General features: G+C 38.0%; 2 protein-coding genes across 2 annotated transcripts in view; one reads left to right on the top strand and one right to left on the bottom strand.

Annotated features, from left to right (window-relative positions):
- The window catches only part of LOC135221176 (rootletin-like), a 364,024-nt gene that overhangs the window by 325,909 nt on the left and 14,090 nt on the right, over positions 1–24,025 (top strand). The window contains exon 19 of the mRNA XM_064259000.1: positions 10,927–11,010. Coding sequence (XP_064115070.1) covers positions 10,927–11,010 — 84 coding nt within the window. The remainder of the gene's footprint in view (positions 1–10,926; positions 11,011–24,025) is intronic.
- Positions 16,334–20,866, bottom strand: LOC135220550 (RNA-binding protein 33-like). The gene has a single exon (XM_064257742.1). The coding sequence runs from the start codon at positions 20,729–20,731 to the stop codon at positions 19,535–19,537; it is 1,197 nt and encodes a 398-aa protein (XP_064113812.1). The 5' UTR covers positions 20,732–20,866; the 3' UTR covers positions 16,334–19,534.

The following is a 24,025-nucleotide window of genomic DNA, read 5'->3' as shown; positions in this document are numbered from 1 at the left end:
TCAAAATGTCACCATGACACTGATAGCACCCAATTGGCCACAAAAAGAATGGTTTGCTGATCTGTGAGCCCTTTTAGTGGACTACCCGAGGCTCCTGCCAACCATTTCAGAGCTGCTCAGACAGCCCCATTACAGGAGGTTTCACCAAAACCTGTCAACTCTGGCCCTGACAGGTTTTCGAGTGTCATCAAACTCCTTTGATCGAAGGGTTTTTCAAGAGTGGCAGCTAGGGCTATTGCCAACAGTAGATGACAGTCGTCTAATAATGTATATCAGGCAAAATGGTCAATATTTAGGTTGTCGTGCAGAAGAAATAACATATCCTCTTCTAAAACAACTATAATGCAGATATCAGGTTTTTCCTATATCTTGGATCAGAGAAGGGGTATCATCATCAACTATAAAAGGCACATTTGTGACTGGGAGAAGATCTCTACACTAACTTGAGAGTCAGGGCTCATGAGGTTAGAGCAGTATCTAACTCTTTAGCCTTTAAACATAACTTGTCTCTGGTTGGCATACTGCAAATAACTTACTGGATATTAAGTCTGTGTTTGCAATGCACTGCCTAAAATATATTGAAACTGCTTACAACAATTGCTTAACTTTGGGTCCTTTGTCAGTAGCAGGCGTGATGGTAGAGGATGATGTGTGAAGACACATTTACTCCTCTTAATTTTACAACCAAATGCAGTAAATTGATATGAATTGATGCTAAAATGCTGCGAATTGATATGAATTGATTGATACACCCTTATATGTATAACAAATCTTGTATGTTATAAGCTGGACCTTTACACACCATCTCATTATGGCTAAATAACAGGAAGTAAACCTCACATTCTTGGACATGACATTTTATGAATAGATATATCTTTATAGAGATAGAATTAGACTATAAAGAAAAGAACATAATTTATGAATTATGGGCAATTATAAAAATGTTCAAGTTTTCCAACTCTTACTGTTTCGAGTCATACCCGTACCAGTCCTGTACCCACAGTGCAGATCAAGTCTTGTCCTGCCTTACTTGCCCTATCCTGTCAGCTATTATGGTGTTTGGCAACCATATTCATATATTCATAAGCTGAACCTGTTACACACCATTTCATTCAGGTAAACTGACAGGAATTAGGCTGTAAAGAATAGAACATATACATATACAAATTATAGGCTATTATCAAAACTGTTTGAGTTTTCCAACTCTTCTGTTCAGAGTCATACCCATACCGTACTGAGTCATACTCATACTGGTCCTGTACACGCATTGCAGAGTCCTGACTAACTTGCCCTATTCTGTCAGCTACTGTGGTGTTTGGCAACCATATTCATATGATCATAATCTGGACCTGTTACACACCATCTCATTCAGGCAAACTGACAGGAATGATTATACTTGTCAATGTTTTTGTTTATGAAAAAAATGAATTTTGTTTAATACAAGTTGCCAACTTTTTGGTCATAAGAAATATAAATTTTAGGTTTAATATAAAGTTTTATAATGAGATTTTGTAGCATTTTTTTTTACCACAGACAGTTTGGAGTTGATAAGATAGGCCTATAATATAGGGTAACATTGTTTTAAGGCAAAATTTTGAAAGGCAAATTTTTTTTTAATTGAAAATGTGATCTTTATGTGTACCACAAAGTTGTAGAATTTTTTGTGATACTTGATATAGATGTGAGTAGCTTACCCGAGATGAGTAAAATTTAAGTTTTGCCCCTCATATGAAATATCAATCATATAATGAATTGTAACTGAATTAGAATTGAAACCCTCATGATTTGAATTGAATTGTAATGGAACATTTATTTCTTAAAATGATTTGGAATTGGATGTGGTAAATTCACAATTTTCGTTGAATTAGAATTGATGTGATTGATAAAAATTAATTTACCCCAACCCTGGTTCTGGGCACTTGACTTTGGATGTTATCTCTTCAATTGCATTAGCATGGAGAGAGACTTGGCCAGTCCTTGAGTTGCAGTGTAGAACCTGGAAAGGATTCTTTTCCTTCATTGGTTGTTGTCTGTAGTATTGCTTCTCACAGGGAAGACCCTAGAATTCCTGAACACAGACCTCTCACTGTATGCAGTTGCCTCAGATAAGGAAGGGTTTGTGGTTGTCGGGAACCAGTCGTTTCAAGGTGGGGTCACAAGTAGAAATGAGGCTTCTCATTAACTGCAAGGAGTTTTTGGCTAGCCAGAAGAGATTTAACCCTTAAGAGCTGGGCTAAAGAAAACATATGCAGCATCCCATATCAGGCAAACTTTGAGGACGGTCAATTTTAGAAAAAAAAATGCATCAATGGAAGGGGGGAGATATTCAAATGCATATGGTGTATGAAAAAAATTTAAAAATTCAACCTGCTTTGAACAAGAAGGTGAAAATGACTATTTACAACCCCTTGTGTGACCTCTTTTACAAGACATTCGTAAATTCGACCAAGTTATACATGTTTTTTCTAATTTATTTTGTAAAATTATAATCGGTAACAAATTCTGAGTATACATATTTGTTGTAAAATATTTACGAGATTTTTTTAGGCATAAGTACATGTTTTTCTAATATTTCTTCTTTTATCATGTTTTTTTTTATATTCCTTTGCACTTTTATTTGCAAAATTACAATTATAGCTGGCATACTATCAAAAACGATAAGAACTACAACCAACAGCAATCCCTGGATGTACGTATTTATGAGCAAATAAATAAAAAGACGTCATGGAAGAAAGAGGAGCATGACATCCCCCCTCATAAGACAGCCATTTGGCTAAAGTCCAATGAAGTAATGGAAACTCTGCCGCTTGATCTAGCCAAATCGTATGGTGCTTAATATTGATGCTCGCCACGAGTGAATCTGTCAGTCACTCAAAACCTGTTATCTCCACTCATGTGATGGTACCTGTCCATTAAGCGTTAAGTAATTTCTGTCTCTGTGGGCATACCTTCAGTAGCTAATATTAAAAGGGCCATAAATTAGGAACTTTGGGAGCCATCATCAGAACTTCAGTAACTGGACAGTGAAGAGGAATATTGTACTTATGCTTCAGTTGTTTAATGGTTGACTGTATGTTTGGTGACCACGTTGAGTTACAAGCAACAGGTACTTTCCCACATTTAATTTTTCCCTATAGAATTCTGGGCCCTCAAACCTGGGCAGTAGACTTTGGGATTCAGGATTGGACATACCAATTCGTGTATGCCTTCCCTATGTTTCCGCTGTTGAATGGATAACTCTAGGATTGAGGACTCCAGGAACTCATGTTTCTAGTCAGGTTTTGGGGGCAGAGTGTGCACTAGTTCCCAGTCCTTCCACATTTCAGTAAAATTCCTAGATATTACTTCCATAGTAATCTGCTTCGTTAGGCAGGGAAGGGAAAAACCTTCCAGAAGTATTGAAATGCTTCAACTAACAACATGGAACTCATTTAGCTCCTGAGCCCCAGAAACTTTTATCGGTCATCTAGAGACTTTTTCCCTATGACAAAAAAGTATATTAATTTCTTGTTCAGTATGTATAGCTGGAGCTGTATAGATTATGATGAAAGTCCAGAGGCAGTCCCTGTCTGCATTCCTATGTTAACAATCTTTAAAGGCCTGCACTTCTTAAGGAATGACAAAGGATTGTTTGTTTCCTACATCTAGTCTAGGCTATAAGCCATACTGACTTGAGCAAAACTGTTCATGTTTTTCAGTTGGATTCCTATTAATTGTGCCAAGCTGATTTTTTGGAACTTAGCCTTTGGCTCCAGACTCCTTAGTGGGCCTCCTCTCTACTCTGGAGAGAGGCTTCTCTCAAGGCTCTTTCAGAGAACACCACTGGGGCAGTGGCTTTGACCAAAAGAGTAAGTAGGTTACATGTGATTTGTTCGTTAGTAGGATGTTCATTTACTGGAGCAGTATTATCTGTTAATGCATCCTTTCATGCTAAGATGATTTCAAGACTATGGCTCTTTCAGGAGTTTTCTCTATCTCAGCTTTAGAGACCCTGACTCCTGGAAAAGGAGTTTGTTGATGCCCTGCCAGGGCTATATGGATTTATAACCTATTTTGCACTGTTAAGAATCCTTAGGTTTCCAGGTCTTAAGATACCATGGTTTTCTTTATTATTCCTTAATCCTGAAAGCACACCATGCAGAGTCTCCAGAGGATTGTCCCCTTTTATTGGTGAAAGTGCACAATGTCCTAACAACTACATCGACTAGTTTTCATTAGCAATTCTTTAGACTGTTAAGCTTTGGCTGCACAATGGAGGTGTACATCTTCCAAGTTCTAACTACTTGAGAGTTGTCTTTATCCAGCAGGGACTGCCTATAGTTACAGCAGGGAAGATTTCTACTAGTCTTCCCCTTTTGTGTTACAAATACGTAGGTACTGTATAGGTTTTCACTATCAACCTCATCGTGGGTAAATGAGGAAGCCACTATGTATGGCAGTTCTTACATGGTAATATCATACTCTACTTTGTTTTGACTGCAGGATTGTGCGAGTAAATAATGTCTTGTGTTACAGAGCAATTACTCTTCAATGGAGAAAACTATCCAGAGCTGATCTAGAACCACCTTTTCCAGGAAAAAAAATGGTGGTTTTCTTTTGAGTGTTAGATGCCACAGCAACTCAGTTAGGTAGGTGGTAACTCTTTAGGGATCATGTTTAGTTTTGGTTTTAACTACCATCAACTCTGCAGACCTGAGGCACAGAGGCCAAACTTGCCATTCATGGTTCACGTTCCACCTCCTTGCATTAGTGGACCTCGCCTGATGAAGATCCTCTCTGACAAGAACTTACCATGGGGTCATAGGCATCAGGTAAGCAGCGATTAGGATATTTTTAATATCTGATAATTTGGTTGTAGGGAAATCTCTGGCCTTCCTCCAGTCACATTGTTAGAGTCAGTTGATGGTGGAGGGTAATTTTCACCTCAAAAATAATGATTTTTATGATGAAATCAATTTTGTAGCACTTACCTTCCATCATGGAGATCCCTCCCTTCTTCCCTTTTAAGAGATTAAGAGACGACTGATGAACCAAACACTAGCTGTGTTACCCACTTCTCCTAAAGGGTTGGGAGTAACTATTGGGAGCATTTCGCTCATTAACAATAGTTTGAATTTTGACACTTGCTGAACCTGCTCCAAGTAGCTGCAGATTTTGTTGTAAATACATTTCCTTCTGTGTTTATTTTGCCCACATGTTATTTGCTGTCCATTAGTGTTATTGTATGCTGGTTGTTTGATTGTTCTGCACATCTCAATACATTTATAACATTCGAGATCTTGAGTTAGGAGGGAGTAACATTTTTCTGTTCTGGTTTCTGCCGCTTCTATAAATGACTTTAACCTGTTGTGAACAGCCCCAGGAGCCCTCAGGATTATGTATTTTATCATATCAATGTATTTAGAACTCACATATGTATACTTATGTGTGTCAGTATATCTTGAAGATAGTTTAATAATGTAACACTAATACATAAACTGGCTAGATGACTTAAATGCAAAGGCAGGAGCCAAAGAAAGAGGTGGCACTGTTGGTAGGTACAATATCTAGGAGTTAGTGGGAATGGAGGATGCATTGTGGAAAGATGTTTGGAAAGGTGCTAGATAGGTCATCATACATAATATCCAAAGACTAATTTTTATTAGTATACCTGGGAAAGAGGAAAAAATGAGAAAAAAAGTTTGCTTCAACATTCTTTTTACCAGTATTAGATGCTTTATGGCAATTTTGGTGACAGATCTTTAAGATGCTAGAAATTGCACCATTCATATGCCATATTTAAACAATTGTTTGGCAGGTACCGTGGATCCTCTCAGCTAATAACTTGCAACTGTTTTTGTTGATTTCATGTGAAACAACTGTAGCCATATGGGTAACCATAGAGATGTAGTTGGAGACTAATGGTCTGAGAGAGAAAATCTAGATGGATGCACTATTAGTGTGGTGATAGTAATGGTAAATTTGATTGAGGAACATTGACTGATGAGCTATATGTTGGATGATGAGTTGCTATACTTCAGTGGATGAACAAGGCATCAAACAGTGGTCAGCGATTTGGAAGCAGTTTGACATTCACTATGTTAACCCTAGCTGACCAACCCGGCACTTCCCAGGAAAACTGAATGACAACTGATAAACTCTCTCTCTCTCTCTCTCTCTCTCTCTCTCTCTCTCTCTCTCTCTCTCTCTCTCTCTCTCTCTCCTGTTAAGATAATTACTTCAGTTACATTGCCCAGCATTTTCAACATTTTATACTTCACCCCTTCTCATCGCCCATTCTTGGACTTCAAGGGCATCTGATGTCACTATTCATCTCAGTGACCTCGAAAACTATAGATTATTTCTTACATGCCATCCCTTCCCTCCCCCACCTCCTTTGGTGCCAGTGATGTCTTACCCCCCACAGTATTCTTTTCTAGATAGTAAGTCATATGTATATCAAATTTGATTGAAATTGCTCAATGCATTTCAGAGTTGTGCTGGGATACACACATCCATTTACACACACACACACACACACACACACACATATATATATATATATATATATATATATATATATATATATATATATATATATATATATATAATATATATATATATATATATATATATATATCATATTGTGGTAATGCCATGTCCTACATAAGTAAGCAATCACCTCTGACAGCCATCATCATGTATTTTCCAAGGTCCATAATATATACATACATACATTATATATATATATATATATATATCTATATAGATATATATATATATATATATATATAGTATGTATGTATGTATGTATGTATATATTGTGGACCTTGGAAAATACATGATGATGGCTGTCAGAGGTGATTGCTTACTTATGTAGGACATGGCATTACCACAATAGTGAAAGATATAATTTTACTTGAGAACACAACTCTGTTGTCTGCTTATGTCCTTTATCTCCAGATTCTTGTATGGTTTCTTATTTTTTTCCTTTTTAAGTACAACCTTGATACAATTCCCCTTCTTGATGTGTTCTCTTGGCATTTCTCAGTCCACCACGTGTTCTTTATGCATCAAGGGCATCAACCATAGGTACCTTACCTATCATATTTCTTGTTACATGACTTGTGGTGGCAACTTAGTTAATTTCAATTAATTCTCCCTTCCGATCAACCTCATTATATTTCACTATTCACATCCTCCCTGCACAGTTTCCCATAAACCTTGTCATTCACCAAATATCTTGCAAACTCATTAGTAAGTGGATTTATATAGTCAGCATCCTTGATGGTGGTGGTAGCCAACCCACTGTGGACATCATACTTGTAGCACTTCATGAGTAGGAGTAAGCACTCGGATGGTTACATTGTGTACTACATGCATCCCAGTACTTTTATTTTAATATCAAATATTATTACATTGTTCCCCTCTCTAAGCTTCAAAATAGAATAAGCATTTGTGAAAGAGAGACAAATGGGTTATTACAATAGTATAATACACAACTGTGCGGTGCTGGGCATTGAGAAAATATAATGTTTACTAGAATGTGAATGCCAGTGCTGTGTGAGATAAGTACTGTGCGCCAGTTCTAGAGGCACATTCTCACCTAATGGAGTTTCCTATTCAAATGTCGCTTACTGATCTCTTGTAAGCAGGATGCCTTCCAGTTGTGACCTAAATTATAGTTGCCGCTATTGAGAAGGAAACCATTGTTTATATCAATATTGCCAAGTTGAAGAAGCCATGATGTTTGAATGCTACTGACATCTTGCTATTGTCACTACCTCCAACACTATGGGAGATAAATGGGCTCTTCATAAATTCCACGACTGTCTTTACTCTCTCCCACCTCCTTTCTCATCGTTCTCATCTCATCCAGATTTTCTGGTGCCTGTAGGAACTCGGCTAACACCACCAGGCATTGTTTCCCAAGGGGTTTGCGAAGGATACGTCCAAGCCACCTCCATCTCACTTTCACCATTGTCTCGTCTACATATGGAATTTTCGTAATTTTTAATTGGTTTTAATTTCTAACTCTGTTCTGCTATCTGACTCTTAATATCCTCCTAATATCCTTCTTAATGCTTTATTTTCAAATCGACAAAATCTTTTAGCCTTAGTTTCATGTCACACCCATGGTTCATGTCTGTGTAGCAATGCAGATTGCACTAGGCATGTATAACATACGGAATAATCTTATTACAATTAACATAACATAACGTATATATATATATATCGTTACACACACACAGTTTATTCCAAAGGAGTAATACGTGTATTTGTTTTCGCTTCGTTTATTTGCTTAGTGTTATTTACCCCAGAGTCTGTTTCTGGGGCAGGTCTCGGTGCCCCTGTGGTTACAGTATTCGTCAGGTCAACAATTTTTTTGTACTTTTGTTATGACTTAACTATCAATCATTAGGCCTTGTTTTTTCCATTGAGTCTTCTGCAAAACATTTTAATTAGTACAGGAAGTGTCATTCCAGTTTTTCTAAAATGATAACCTGGTGTTTTCCATCTAATTTTCTTTATTCAGTATTCATTCCACCTCAAAACTGTGAATTCAGTCCTAAATGCAGCAGATTCTGGTATATCAGTCAAATCATTCCCCTCATATTTCTTTTTCGTGGCCTCTGAAAAATGTTCTGCCCAACATTGTATTTCTTCTTTAGATATTATGGTCCCATCCGTCCTTGTTCTCTTCATAATCATCAGTGGATGTATCATTAATAATAATTCTGTGTTGCCCTAGCACATGGCTTTGTCAATATCAGTACCCCGTTTTCACAATTTTTTTTTCTTGACCTTTGTTTACCTTTATATTTCTTGACCTTTGTTTAACTTTATATTTACACTGAGGACTTAGCTTTTTCAATTTGCATTCTTGATCTCCCTGAAATATGCATTTGCCTCCATGGTATTTTAGGTATCACGTGACATCCAAAGAATTGATTGTCTGCTCCTCTTCTGATATGTTTTTTAGAACTGCAGATCTGTTTAGACATTCAGCTGCAAAAGCCTGGTGATGTTCATCGCCAAGGAACTTGTTACTGTATCAAACCTAGACACTCGATCAAATTCTTAATTTTCTGTGAAAGGAAACTATTAACATGGCTATTTGTTTGTCTGTCTCTCCGCAGTTTTTCTGTTCGTCCTCAGATCTCAAAAACTAATGAGGCCAGAGGGCTGCAAATTGCTAGGCTGATCATCCATTCTCCAATCATCAAACATACCAAATTGCAGCCCTCTAGCCTCAGTGATTTTTATTTTAAGTTAAAGTTAGCCATGATCGTGCGTCTGGTACCACTATTGGTACCAGAATAACACAGGCCACAACCAGGGCGTGGCTGAGAGTTTCAAACAGCATTATACGATGTTCAGAAAACAAGATTGCGCCGAAGGATTTTTCGGCTTATTTTTTACTTTTTTCTTTGGCTCTTAATTTCAGCTTTGGTTTAGCAATAACACGTTGGCCATAACATTCTTGATTTTTTTTTGCTCTTGGTTGATGGCTGTATAATCTAGTTATTTCTGTGACCGTCATCTGGAGATGTCTAAGTGTATTTGTGGATACCCTTTTGTTCGAAATATTACTCGAAGTACCAGATTATTTGCAGCCCAAAAACAGCCAATTGCTCTTTCATCCTCCAAACCCTCGTAGTTCCTACCAACTTTGACACTCATGTTGCCAATAACTGTTCTCTTACCTGTTTTTTATATAATTCATTTTTAATATTTTGCGTTCCAGTATAAAATTCATTATCTATAATTCTTTGGAGAACTCCTTTTTTGTGCCTAGCATACCATAATACTCACATTACACTGATTTGACTTGGTAATGGTAGTCTACTGCCTACTGTTTTAGCAGTCAAGCGGTACTTTCAAGCATTGGGTGTTCAGATCTTACCTACTCCTCTATCAGTTTCATTTGTTCTTTCAGAATAAATATGCACATTACTCCCATCCAGTGTCTCTTTTTCCCATTCCTTTTGCACCGTGATTCACAAATATCTAAGTCGTTAAGTGCATATGTCTTGAATTCATTGTGTCAGTTCTATTTTCACAATTTGTTATAAGATTTTTACTTAATCTGCTATATGGTTTTTACTTTCCACTATCCTATTTTCAGTTTTTCTTAAGTATTTATAAGCCGTGATGTAGCAATAATGAAGGTAGAGAGACGAATAATAAGAATTCGGTGTTGATATCATCTTGGTAGGTGTGGGAAGTCTTGACCAACATATCCAAGTTTTTTGGAATCATTTAAGAGGTGTTGACAGATTGTGGAAAAATGAGAGATCAGGGTTCAAAGGTAACATCATGTATTAAAAAAAAAAGAAACAGAATTAACTGAATACAGTGTTACTGGGATGAATCGCAGTAGGACCTTTAGTTCAGAGTGACAAATCAATGAAGTCTAGTTTTTGCTAGTTCTGCTTCATACCTGACTGACTTCACCAATTACTTGTCCACTGCAGATGTCTCTTAATGTAACCATGCAGAAAGCTTTATGTTTATGCAGACGTACAGGAGACTTTGAAGAGAACCGTATTTTTTCCAAATATGGGAGTCTTACGCTTCACATTCAAGTTCTTACTTCTAAACAGTAAACTTGATTCTTGGTTTAAACTAATAAAAAGAATTGTACTTTGGTAAAGAATAGAATCATGTTTCATGTGATTTTCTTCCAAGAACTATGAAATTTTCTTTTATAGTAAGAAACTTGGTATTGATAACCTGCTTTGGTGACTGTTACTTATTTTATCAAGAACTCTGGAAATAAATTTTCACATATTCATCGGAAAGACACTTAAGTTTTCCACATTAATTTCAAGTAGTGTAAATGCCAGAATTTAGAGGATCGATAGGAATAGGTGCTAAAGAACGTCAACTGGAAAGACCATGTTTTGTCATTATTAATTGGTTTGTCGTTGTTTACGTCAGCAGTTGAACCAGAGAGCAAAGAGACCGAAGGCTTTTGGCAGTCATCATTGCGCCTTGGACATTCATCAGCCACATTCAACTCCCCAAGTAAGGTATTTAATTAACTTAAGTGTTCTCTTAAAGAACTTTCACTTTATCTTAGATCTTTTGGTGCTACTCTGGCTTGCCATGAACACGTCACCTACTCAGAGGGGGTAGTACTAAACATGGCTGAAAGTCCTTAAGACGCCTTGTTTAGTACTATCCCCTCCGTGATCCAAGTATTATTTACACCAATTTCTATTTTGTTGTCGACAAATTGTATTAATAAAAGATATCTTCATGCGGCCGTGTACTTTACATTTACCATACGCTGTTTAGTACTAGCCCCTAGGACGCTTAGATAACCGCCAAAGTACCACCGATCTTTTTCATACGACAATTTCAAAATTTGAATCCTATTTTGGAGTGTGTTACTGATTGGGGGTTTTGTTTTCCTTGTAAGTTTTTCAATAGAGAAAACGTTTTTTTTTTTTTTTTTATTGGAGGTCAAAGGCAAATGTGAAAATTACTGCTGATGTTTGGAAACTTAAAATCTAAACCATGTAGTTAATTGTCTTGAACCTACTGGCTAAATTATTTCCTTTAGATATAAAATGGAGAGGGGCATATTTATGACAGTGATATCCTTTTCTTTTAAGAGTGTGTTCAAGTTACGCACGTCTTTTGACGTTTACGGTTGTAATGAGAGAGAGAGAGAGAGAGGTTTTCCTGACATTAGCTGCAGATTGTCCACGTTAATTCTTATAATTTTGTTAAATCAACTTCATTCATTCGATATATCAACCAAGTTCACTAATGAGCTTTCGGTTCTCTGGGCGATTGCTATTCTTGAGAATGTAATGTGTGTGCATATAATAATAATAATAATAAATAGTATTATTATAATAATAATAATAATTTAGCAATGATTAAAGATTACGATAAAGAGCAATACTAACCGTATGGTATGATTCCCGTCATAATAACGATATCAAATGGTTTGAACAAACATCCCACGAAAACCTTACAGCTAATTTAAGAAATCATTCATTGAAAAGTTCGGAAGGAATGCCCTACTGCACTTTTAGGGATTTTTTTTTTTTTCAGTAGATGAGGGGATTACATTCTACTCGGGATTTAATGTGAATGGATTAGTCTATAAGATTTTTTCCCTCCAGTATTTGCTGAGAAACTTCTATTAAAGCAGGGTTTTTGCCTTCCACCTTATAAAGGTGTTATATCTTCTCGCATCTGAACTCGGTAAATGTGACCGCGATACGTCACTTCAAACACAGGAATTCATGTTACCTCTAATGAGTGAAGAAGTAAGAAGAGGATGAATTGAAGGAGTTACTTTCACTCCTTTTATATGAAAAACACATTCCTCCCAGCATGTGCAGAGGACACATTTCTCCTGGCAAATAAAAGCATCTTTTTTCGTTCAGACATTCTAAGGCAATATGCTTTTTCTCAGTAAATGGAAGCAGTAAATGCCTTCCCACACACTGAATAGAAAAATAATTTCCTCCAAGCACATGAACTGCGTATGCTTCTTCTAACATAAGGAAGGACATGGTTCTTCCAGCATGCAATGAAGACATGTTCCATCCGCCCAGGGAAAGGAACATACTGCTTTGTATGAACGGATTATATTCCTTACAATACATGAAGGGATTTGATCTTTTCAGCTTCTGTCAGGATTGTGAACATTTAGGATATGATGGGGACATTTCCCCTCCTATGCTTGAAATTAACACGTTCCATCTTACATATGAATGGGTACTTTCCTCTCCTTATGTGGAGGCATACAATCCTTCCAGCATATGATTTGTTAGAGTCATTCTAACATATCCGAATTATATGTTTTCCATCGTGTGAAGAATACAATTCATTCCTTCCAACATTAGTCTCCGGAAATTTGAAGGGAGTTATAGTCCTTGTGTAAAGTAAGTAAGGGGAATATATTCCTCCCAACATAAAGTGGATTTTCTTATTTCAGCTAATGAAGGGATTATATTTCGTCTATACACATAAAGGGAATTATTCCGTCATACATATGAAGTTGATAGTTTCTTCCAACACACGAAGGAGGTCTGTTCCTTTTAACATTTCCTACCCAGCATTGAATGGATAGATTCCTTCTAGGATTTGAAAGGTATACATTCCATCGCACATATGATTGGGATACAGTGCCATCCAACACCTGACAGGATTGAAGCCTTTTGATGCTTAAAAACAGTTCTTTCTGTCCAACATTAAGGAATGTGTTTTGGAGGGGATGCGTTCATTCAAGCATGTAAAGTGATATGTTCCTGTTACTACTTGGAAAGTGGGTACACTCCTTGCTGGATGCGTAGGGTTGTGTCCTTTCCAGCATTTAAAAAGATGTTTTTCTTTCACTTATGCATGGAGATACATGCAGTCCGACATAGAGAGGGATAATTGTTCCTTTGTGTATCTCAAAGTCTAATATGTTCCTCATTTGTTCATATGAAGGGAATGCATTATCTTTTTCAACACATGAATGGGATATATTTCTTTCGTGGTATGAGATTGTTATATTTATTCTGACAGATGAAAGGATTCATTTCATCCTGTATATGAACGGGGATATGCCCCTTGCAGTACTTAAGGGTCTTTGCAGCGTCCTTTCTGCCCCTAACTGCAACCCCCTTATTCCTTTTACTGTTCCTCCTTTCATAGTCTTTCTTTCATCTTACTTTCCACCCTCTGCTAACAATTGTTTCATAGTGCAGCTGGGAGGTTTTCCTCCTGTTAAACTTCTCTTACCTTTTACTCTCAATTTTCCTTTCAATGCTGAATGACCACATAGGTCCAAGCTCTTGGTCTTCTGCCTAAGTTTTGTATTCTACTCCTACTACATCCAAATTAAGAAGGAGTATATGTATCTAAACATACGAAGGGATACTCTTGTAGGTGATGAAATGGCACTTCCTTCCAGTAATTGAAATGAATATGAAATTCCCAACGTATAACTCTGTGATGTTACCTTTCTTGTACAGTGTTAGGTAAGTTTTGTGAAATGGATACATTCCTTCTAACATACGAAAGAAATACGTACCCTCCAGCTTGCGAAGGGATAAAGTAAGTTTCTTGGCATCGCATTTTGAGGCAAACTGCAGAAGAATACATCTGCTGATACACTACAGCTCAATTACTATACGTCATAGATCACGCGTATGTCAAATTTATGTGAGGAAGTTGCTGGCTTTATGCCTTGGCGGTCCTTCGTTATGTTTCATATAAAGGTGAGTTCATCTTTGAGATACAGTAAGTTTGCAGCGGAGAAATTTTCATGACACCATTGGCCACCTTACTTGGTATTAATATTGAATCTTGTATTGTGGATTGTATAGTGGTTGTGGATGGGCACTGCGGTAACTACTGGAATGTAATCTCTAGTGTTTCTCTAAGTAGTTTTATTGGTTTATTACTATTTATGTTATACACGCATGATGTGTGGTATGACCTTATAAACAATCGTGTTATTTAAGCAGATGATGCTAAGTATTTGCATTGGTCTCGTCCCTTGATATAGCAGAGGTTGAGGTAAAATGCAGTTTATGGGGGGAAAAGTTAAACCCTAAGAAAACTCAAGTATGAATGTAACTTAAGTATATTGCATTTCAGTCCACCCACCCTTCCGCCAAGTTCTTCATCATATCGCTGAAATATCCTATGGGTCCCAGTACTTGATAGTGTGTCTCAATTTCACATTGCGTTCCCTTCCACCGAGATCTTGTCACATTGCATCTCCTTCCAGCGAGATTTTGTCATTTTCAGTATTTCCTCAACTACATGCCACTCATTTAGGATTCTAAATGCCATTTATGATTGCAAAATCACTTTTGAGCAATATATCTGCAACTGTACAAGTAATTTGAATACAGAAAAAACCTTTCAATATTTTTTGGATAACTGTTCATCCCGAGAATTATGTTTTCTTTTGAACTTATCTTGAATTCTCCTAAGTCTCTTATTCGAGATCAATGGCACAATCCTTTGCATTCGACGCTTCCCAGATTGTGGGATGCCTCATGCTGTATTAACTGCGCAGTTCATCATAACAGTCTTTGGAATGGCTTTCCCTATCTTGTAGCTGGAATGTTTAAACTTCAGGAAGTTCATTTCTATCGCAAATGGTTTTCGTGTTGAGGACTCTTGCGAGTCTTTTTTCATGGTTTTTATATTTCCCTATATATTTATCCCTTTTTCTTTCTTTTATTGTTGTGGTTATACATACATACATACATACATACATACATATATATATATATATATATATGTATGTATGTATGTATGTATGTATGTATGTATTAATATATATGCGCAATAAACTACATATATCCTTTTTTATCCAATTCGCTCTAATTCGGAATTGATATATTTTCATATATGTTAACCGAAAGGGAAATTTTTTTAGTTGATAATAATTTCGTCCTCTCGTGATATATATATGTATATATATGTATATGTATATATATGTATGTATGTATATATATCTGCTTGTGTATATATATATTATATATATATATTTTTTAATATATATATATTATTTATATATGTGTATATATATATATAGTATATATATATATATAGAGAGAGAGAGAGAGAGAGAGCATCGCTCGGAGACCTAGTATATACACGCGCGAACCTGCGCCGATTTATTGAGCGTCGGCTACAGCGCTTTGGAACTGTTTCCAACTTCAGTGATGAGCAGTTTTACATTTTAATAACTTTTATATAATTTTGTAGGTTTTCACTTAGAGGCTACGTTTTTTTAACATAGTGCTTACCGTTATTCATTATAGTTATTTGTTTGATTTTTGTAAGTTCGCAGTTCGGCGAAATTTTGGTATTGATTGTGTGTGTAGTAGTAGTTAGAAAAGTTAAGTATATTTTAGTTTAACCAGACCACTGAGCTGATTAACAGGTCTCTTAGGGCTGGCCCGAAGGATGAGATATTTTTACGTGGCTAGGAACCAATTGGTTACGTAGCAACGGAACCTACAGCTTATTGTGGGATTCGAACCACATTATATCGAGAAATGAATTTCTAATCACCAGAAAAAAATTATCTGGGAGAGTAGTAGTCGTATTTATGCGGCCAGGTGCCTTTTGAAATGAAAGACTATCGTTTGGGCGTCCACCCATCACATTGTTTCTAATTGTTTCTACTTGATTTCCCTGAGCATCCTTTTCCTATATTGACTCGGGATCTCTTTAAATATTTGGTATTTATTCCAGTTAATTACTGTTGAAGATTTGAATAGAATAAGACAGGATAATCATTGTGTCATCTGCAGGACTTAATCTAGGATGATGTAATAAAAGAGCTTTTATTTAGAAAAATTTATTTGAAAAAAAAAGTTGGACCACTAAATTTTTTCCACTTTTTCTCCTCAATATGAGACAGAAACAGGTGCTCACGCTATTTTGCAAGTGTCTGTAAACACAGTAAAAACACTTCACGCTTGAACTCATAGGAAACAAATTTACAACACAAATACTAAGTCTCCCTCCTCCCCTCCGCTCATATCATGCTTGATAAATGTATAATTTTACTAGCTTGAACATAATATCTCTGATGCCATTTTACAAACTGAAAACTATTTCTAAATTTCTTATGCAGTTCCGAAAATATATTCAAGATTTTGTCGATTATTATTTTTCTTTTTTTGGAATGTGGTTAAGGTTAGGCCTGTAATTGTCTGCAGTAGACCTTGCTAACTTGAAGAGAACCTTATTTTCAGTTGATGCTTGGGTTAAGGCCTATTGCGGAATTTGTCGAAATAGGTTCCATTTTTTTAATGATTATCCAATAACTTACGGGAGATTAGAAAAGTCTAGGTATTTGGATATCTACTACAGATTTTTTTCTTCTTCAAAAGGTAGCATAAACATGGTCTTGCCAAGAACAGCCTCCTGATATTTCAAGTTAAATGAACATAACTGAAATGTGATAAACTAAAATTTATGTCATCTCGAACACGTTCTGTGCCTTCCGGGGTTATCAAAATACAGTCATTTTGGGGGACATTCCATTACTTATCCATGAAAATTTTGGTTGTAAATATGAGAGAACGGTAATGTTTCACATTTTGAAAATCTCTAAGGGGATTTGGACGATTTTTTTTTTTTTACAAACAAGACGGCATAACCTTATCGCACAATATTAAATCATCGAGTGATATAGAAAATAAAATGCCGTAAATTTGTACCAAAGGTTTTCGAGAAAGATAATTATCTAATTTAAAGAACAACCATTTCTTTTTTCATACAGCCGAGGTCAGCATTTACGAATTTTGCCTTCACGATGGATGGTGGACTTAGTCGATCTCATGAAGTGAACCGGACTGAGAATCACCTTTTTCTCATTCTGATAAAGTCCTTTCTTCCGCGCGTTTCTCTGATTGGGTTTTGGCATATATTATTATTTGACCAGAAAATGCGAAACTACTTGTTTACCTGAACATTGAGAACTGGAATGGAAAAGTACATTTAGCACTTACCGTTACTTAAGTAAACATAAGCTCATTAAGTATGAGAATCGAGAAGCTGTGCCGGTGTTTGCTATGAATACAATGAGACATTACAAGATGAAGTCGCTTTCTGTAAAGCAGTACCACTGAATCATTCAAATATGCAAACCAGCTTTCATTTGATCAAGAAAGAAACCCACTTTCTCAACGCCAAAAGGTTTCAAGGTCACTAAGTGAGTCAATAAAAACTTTCACAAACGCAGTCAATATTTTAGTGTTGTTTTTGAAATGACTGAGGAAACCAAGGCTCTGAAAATCATGGAAGACGCCAGTGTTGACGGTTCTGGTAAGAAACGAACTTGATCTAATTCGGTAACTAAGCCAGCTGACGCTAAACCTGCGAAGACGCCTGTTTTCATGAAACCAACAGAATAAACTTCCGCAAAATCAGTACAGAGCAATATTCACTAAATCAGCGATTGAAAACAATTTCACAGAGCAGCTAAGAGCAAGACATAGAGACGAATCTTTTTCAGCTTGGCAGTGCGGAGCGCCTTCGACTGCTTTCAGAAATCATCAGTCTTTTGTTTGTTTGGAAGAGAGAGAAGGAAAAAAATATAAAAAAAAGTCGAAATCTTCTGGATATTTTTTGACTAGTTCGCTCAACTCAAATGCCACGAAATGAAAACTGAATGACTAGCATGTTGATCATAATACTATTCACTGATATGCAATGTAATATATATATAATATTTATCTATATATATGAGCAGTTGCAATGTCCTAAAAGTACACTTAAGAATCCATAACGATTAGAGTAGAAATATGGAGATCGACAAATAATACTAATATTGACAATAATTGCAGTAACCATAAATTCTAAAACAACCTGTGCGGCTGAGCCCACAACTCCAAAACAGGGTGCAGAAAAGGTCACCACCAAAAGAGGGTGAAGGTCACTATTAAAATGGGAGGGTGTTATTGCAGGAAATTAGAATATCACTACTAATATGGACACAAAATGGCCGCTTAAGGGAAAAGGTCAATATACAAAAAGTGAGGCCGGGAGTAAAAAGGAAGAAAATCACTAAAATGAAGGAAAGGTCACTACAAAACTGTAAAGGTAGCTCGTAAAAGGAAAAAGGTCAGTGAGAAAAAGTTTATAGTAAAAAACGGAGATTCTCATGTGAAACAAGATCGCCCATATAAGGAAAACAATATTTTACTGTAGAGAGGAAACTGTCACTCCTAAGGAAAGTTCAGCATTGAAAGCAGATAAGATCGATAGTACGAAGAAGGTCAGTCGTAAAATAATGAAAAGAAAATGAGAAAGGTCACCCTGTATAAAAACATTTGTAAAAACGTTCACCTCTTGTCTTCAACAGAGACCAACAGAGGGGCAGCAATAAAGATATATCTTTCATCCAGCAACACTATAGTATCTGTTCCTGAAGTAAACTCCGTCAGTTCTGTTATCCATTAATGCGCAGTTTTCACAACGAGTAGTGTTCACACTTCTTTGCACTTCAAGACACGATCAGCACATTTCTCAGGTTTCCGAACCTTATGGTCCAGTTTTAAGTCCTCAGTGTACCGAACTAATGGGTTCCAGAGTTTTCATCAGTCACATCAAGTAAAATTGACGTCAAAATAACAAAACAGCATTCTTGAGTACTTTTCTAAGTACAACAATTCATTCCCCTTTCGTAAGGTTAGTTTCTGGTCAACAGTGCATTGTTCTAACAAAACAGTTTTGGGAATAGACTACAATAACCATTGTAAAGGTTTCTTTTTATATCTATAATACATAAACTGATACAGACTCAAATATCCTACTGGTCAGTCATCAACGGAATGTTTTCAATAGAGTTTGTACAAAGGTCGTTTCAATTAAGTCTACAAAAAATGTCACATGGCCACTTAAGTGTAGCAGGCACGAGGATACAGTATTAGTACATTAGGAAAAGTTTATTTGTCATATTTCGTTATCATTGTTTCTTTTTGTTGCCACTCATCTGTCATTTATGGACGAAAGTTCACACAGTGAACCGTTAAGTTGCTAAGTGAGGGAATAATACTAGAGTTGTTCAGCTGAGGGGCGACGAAGTCTCACAGTTCGCCATTGGATGACAGGGAAGCAGTTGATTGTCCGTCTTCCCCTCGCGACCCGGGAACGACTGTGATTGGCTCGGCGATACGCAGAACGATGACGTGTACACGGTGACGTCATAGCTCGGCAAGCTTCCATTGGTAGAAACGTCCGTGACGTCATAAGAAGTTAAGGTGTTATTGGTCGATGCTTCCGTCACGTCGTAAGCAGGCAGTCTGCCATTAGTTGGAGCTTCGGTGATGTCATAGTTGGGCAAGGTGCCAGTGGCTGCCGAGGGGTCGATGGCGGCGTAATTGCTGTAATCGCTGGCGGGTGAGGGGAACACGAACCTCGGACAGGATGTCCCTGTCCCCTCTCCTTCGACGCCGAAATGAGCCGCAGCAACCGGTGAATTCCCTCCATCATGAGGAGGAGGAGGATGGTGATGGTGAGGGTGATGGTGATGATGGTGACGGGGAGGCTGGTGAGGCAGGGCCGCTGGAGACGCCACCAGGTTGTCTTGCAGGCGGTGGTCTTCCAAAATGGCGGCGGAGTTTGCGATTGAGATCGTTGGGGTGATGGTGGGCGGTGGGTCGGGGTTGGGGGTGGAATAGGTGGGTGTGTGAGGATGACTGCTGAGGTTCGGAGTGGAAGGATGCTGCTGCTGCTGCTGCTGCTGCTGCGTGTGGTTGGGCGTTTGCGGGTGTGACATGACCTGGGTATAGGGATGATGCGTCAGTGCCCCGCTGCCCAGGTCCAGGAGGGTCGCTGGTGGAGATCTTTGGTCTGTCTCGCCAACACTGTCACCTCCACAGTTGTTGGTGGTGGTGTCGCTGTTGGGGGCGTTGATTCCCTCGCCCGTCTCTCCCCCTCCTCCACCACCCCCGGACTCTCCGGGTCCCCCTCCTCCCCCGCCCTCCTCCAGGAAGCAATCCCCAATGATGTCATCGATGCACTGCAAGAACTTCTGGGCGGTAGCCTCTGGAATGGTGGGCGTCGGCTCTTCCTTCTTCCTGAAGGGCTGGTCGAGGGCGAAGATGTCGTGGGGATGGAAGGCGTCCTCGAAGGGGAAGATCGTCTCGCCCTCTGCGCCGTGGCCGTCCATTTTGATGTCACAGCTGAAGTTGTTGTTGTTGTTGTTGTTGTAATTGTGAATCTGCTGTTGCGCAGCGAGGTGCGATCGCATTGGATCCATGGGCGGGTTGTGGTGTGGCAGCTGCACGTCCGTCCAAACGCCCACTTCAGGAACGTTGGGCGTCCAGACATCTCCGTTGAATCCTTCCGTTCTGAATCCCCGTGGGCGCGACGATGCCCCAGCTCTCTGGCAGGGAAGATGGAGGCGTCCAGTTCAGTGGAGGTGGGTGGAATGCCGGTCTCCCGGGCGGCCCCACATTTCTGTGGGCGTCTGCGAGTACGTGGTGATGGGAGGGATCCTCGGCGTGTGGGAAATAAGGATCCATGGGTGGATGGCTATGAGGATGGAAGTTGGGTCGCGAAAGAAGCATCGTGGGCGTACCAGGAGACGGTGGAATTCCACCCATGCCACCCACACAAACGCGCCCACAGCTGCATTCGAAAGGTGGACACGAACATATATCAACGTTGCCGCCTGCAATGGAGAGAGTCATTTATTTACAAGTGTTCTCTTCCAGTTGAAAAGAAAGATGGACATTATCTGTTATGGGATGGGACAATCTCATGATTCTTTCGTATTCCAGGTGTGAAGGGAAAATGGATGGGAAAACTGCAGGCTCGAACCCTTGGAGGATGTTATTCGCCCGTCTTTGCGAAAGGAAGGTTTTGGGAAAATTAAAACATGGAAGTTAAAAAACTATGCAAGATTGAACTATATGGGATACAATAACACACACACAAACTATATATATATATATATAATATATATATATAATATATATGTTATATATATATGTTGTATATATATATATTATATATATATATATATGATATATATATTGTATATATATATATATATATGCATATAATGAAAATGACTTGTGGTATTAAAGGTTAAAATACCAGGATAATGTAAGTAGTAATGATAATGTTAATTCTCTCTCTCTCTCTCTCTCTCTCTCTCTCTCTCTCTCTCTCTCTCTCTCTTTGTGTGTGTGTGTGTGGAAAACTTTTAAGTTGGAATGAAAACAGATCCACATAATTCTATCTTGATGCCAGTGGGAAATTTTTTAATTGATTATGGAAAGTCTCTCTCTCTCTCTCTCTCTCTCTCTCTCTCTCTCTCTCTCTCTCTCTCTCTCGTCAACCTACCGTTGATATGATCTGGAAGTAATGGCGGTGGCAAAGTCCTGGATAATTTGGGCGGAGGGGGCGCCAAGCTCATTTGGCTGGCGACGGTCTGGTCACTCCCCGGACCGCCGTCCAGACCGAGACCGCCATTCGTAGAAGGCGGTAAACTTCTCTTGACACCCGTCACCACCTGTCAGGAAATATGGGAGGTTTAGTGTTACTACTATTATTATTTCCCACTGGGAGTTAGTGCCGCTAGTTTATTACTATTATTATTATTATTCTGACGTGTCGACAGCGCACAGGCAGTCATTTGAGAAAGTATTTAAGAAAGTGAATTAAGATACTGTTTTACAAGTATTTAGAGCAGGCTTACCGACCTACCCACCGATTGTACACGCCCTGCCTGCTATAAATACCTGTAAAACCGTATCTTAATTCACTTTCTTGTATACTCTCTTAGGTGACTGCCTGTGCGCTGTCGACACGTCAAAGGTAATAAACCTAAGACAACTGAAATTATTACTATTATTATTGGTTTATTATTATTATTTCCCATAGGGAGTTAGTGCCGTCAGTGTACCTCATGTTGTGCACTGTAGGCCTTACTTAAGGTTCTTTGCAGCTTGCCTTCGGCCTCTAGCTGCAATCCCTTTCGTTTTTTTTTTTTTTTTTTTTTTTTTTTACTGTACCTCATTTCGTATTCTTTTCCTCCATCCTTCTTTTCACCCTCTCTTAACAATTGATTTGTAGTGCAACTACCAGGTTTTCCTTCTGTTACAAGTCTCAAATCTTTTACTGTCAATTTCCGTTTCAGTGCAGAATTACCTCTTAGGTCCCAGTGCTTGGCCTTTTGCCTTAAGCTTATATTACATTCATTGTTATTATTATTATTGTAAATGACTTTTTCATGTTTGTTATTTTTAATCCTGTAGAGACCATGATTATTTCTGCATCAAGCAGTGTATCGTTGTTTGACTGCTACAACGGCATATTCAAGTTGAGATATTCTTTACTTTTTCATCACCTTTCCTGTTAGATTATAGAATTTAAAAAATTGTAAAATAGAAAATTAACTCGTTAAGGTATCAACGTTTCAGCCAATAGAGCTTGAGTTAACGATACTCGGTAGATATGATTTGCTATTTGACTTCGAGGTGATAAACTTGTGGGAGACGTGCTCAGTGTTAAGATGGTCTCCGCAACAACAAATTCTCGACTGAACCGAATTCTCTTCAAAGTTATTCACTCCAAGAAGATAAGATCATGAATGTATATGGCAAGTTTCATCACCTGTTGACAGCCCATCTGCTCTTAAACTATCTTGTTGGCACCAACTTGGGCACTGGTGAAAATATGACACGCTTCTAGCTTAGTTAGCGAGGATGATCAGGTGTATAGTCTCCCTTTTTGCTTTTGTTGCATAGATTGATTGTAAGTGTACACGGCTGGGAAATATTTCATTGCTATCCAACACCTGCTTTTCGAAACGACGCCGAGAGCAGTTTATTTGCGTTTGGAGGTAATTGAAAAGGGAGTGCGATGACCCTAGAATTAAGAAGCGTTAGAGCGGATCCTTCCAAATAAGAATTTCAAAGTCGTCGTAATCATAGTAATGTTTATTTGATTCATTTTTAAATGTCATTGTCTGCCTGGTTCGGGCTTGACGAAGGAATTAAATCCAAGAGAAACGTACAAGAAAATTATTGGACCATTTCTTTTTAACAGTCATATTTGTCGGTTGTCATGAGAGCAGCCGTCAACAGGAAATTCTAAAAAAGAAAAAGTTCTTGTTTGAATGCTAGAATAGAGATCTGCGGTAAAAGTATTTGTGTTTCCTCCCCTCCCCGGGCCATCTCTCGCTTGCAAAAGTAAGGAAAAAACGCCAGTGAGCAATACCCCGACAAAATGTATACCACGACATAATTGCTCTCTCTCTCTCTTCCTTTGTAATGAACCTAAATATCCCAAAGAGCGCCGTTGCAGAAGTAGATAGATAAAGTTGGTGCTCTGCTTATTTTTATATATATTCTTTTGTATATCTTAACCATGCATTACCTCATTCAAGAAGACGACCGGCATTTACGCCAAAGAGAGTAATGAAAACTCACAAAATGCCAATAAGATAGAAATCTTGAGCATCACTTCTCAAACAAGAAATTCCTTTCTTCTTCTTCCTTGATGTTCTTAGCTATTTAGATGCTCCCTTTTTCTCTATGCCTTT

This window comes from Macrobrachium nipponense, chromosome 2 (genome assembly GCF_015104395.2).
Source record: "Macrobrachium nipponense isolate FS-2020 chromosome 2, ASM1510439v2, whole genome shotgun sequence".
Taxonomy (NCBI): Eukaryota; Metazoa; Arthropoda; class Malacostraca; order Decapoda; family Palaemonidae; genus Macrobrachium; species Macrobrachium nipponense.
This window is presented reverse-complemented; position numbering and strand designations above follow the sequence as displayed.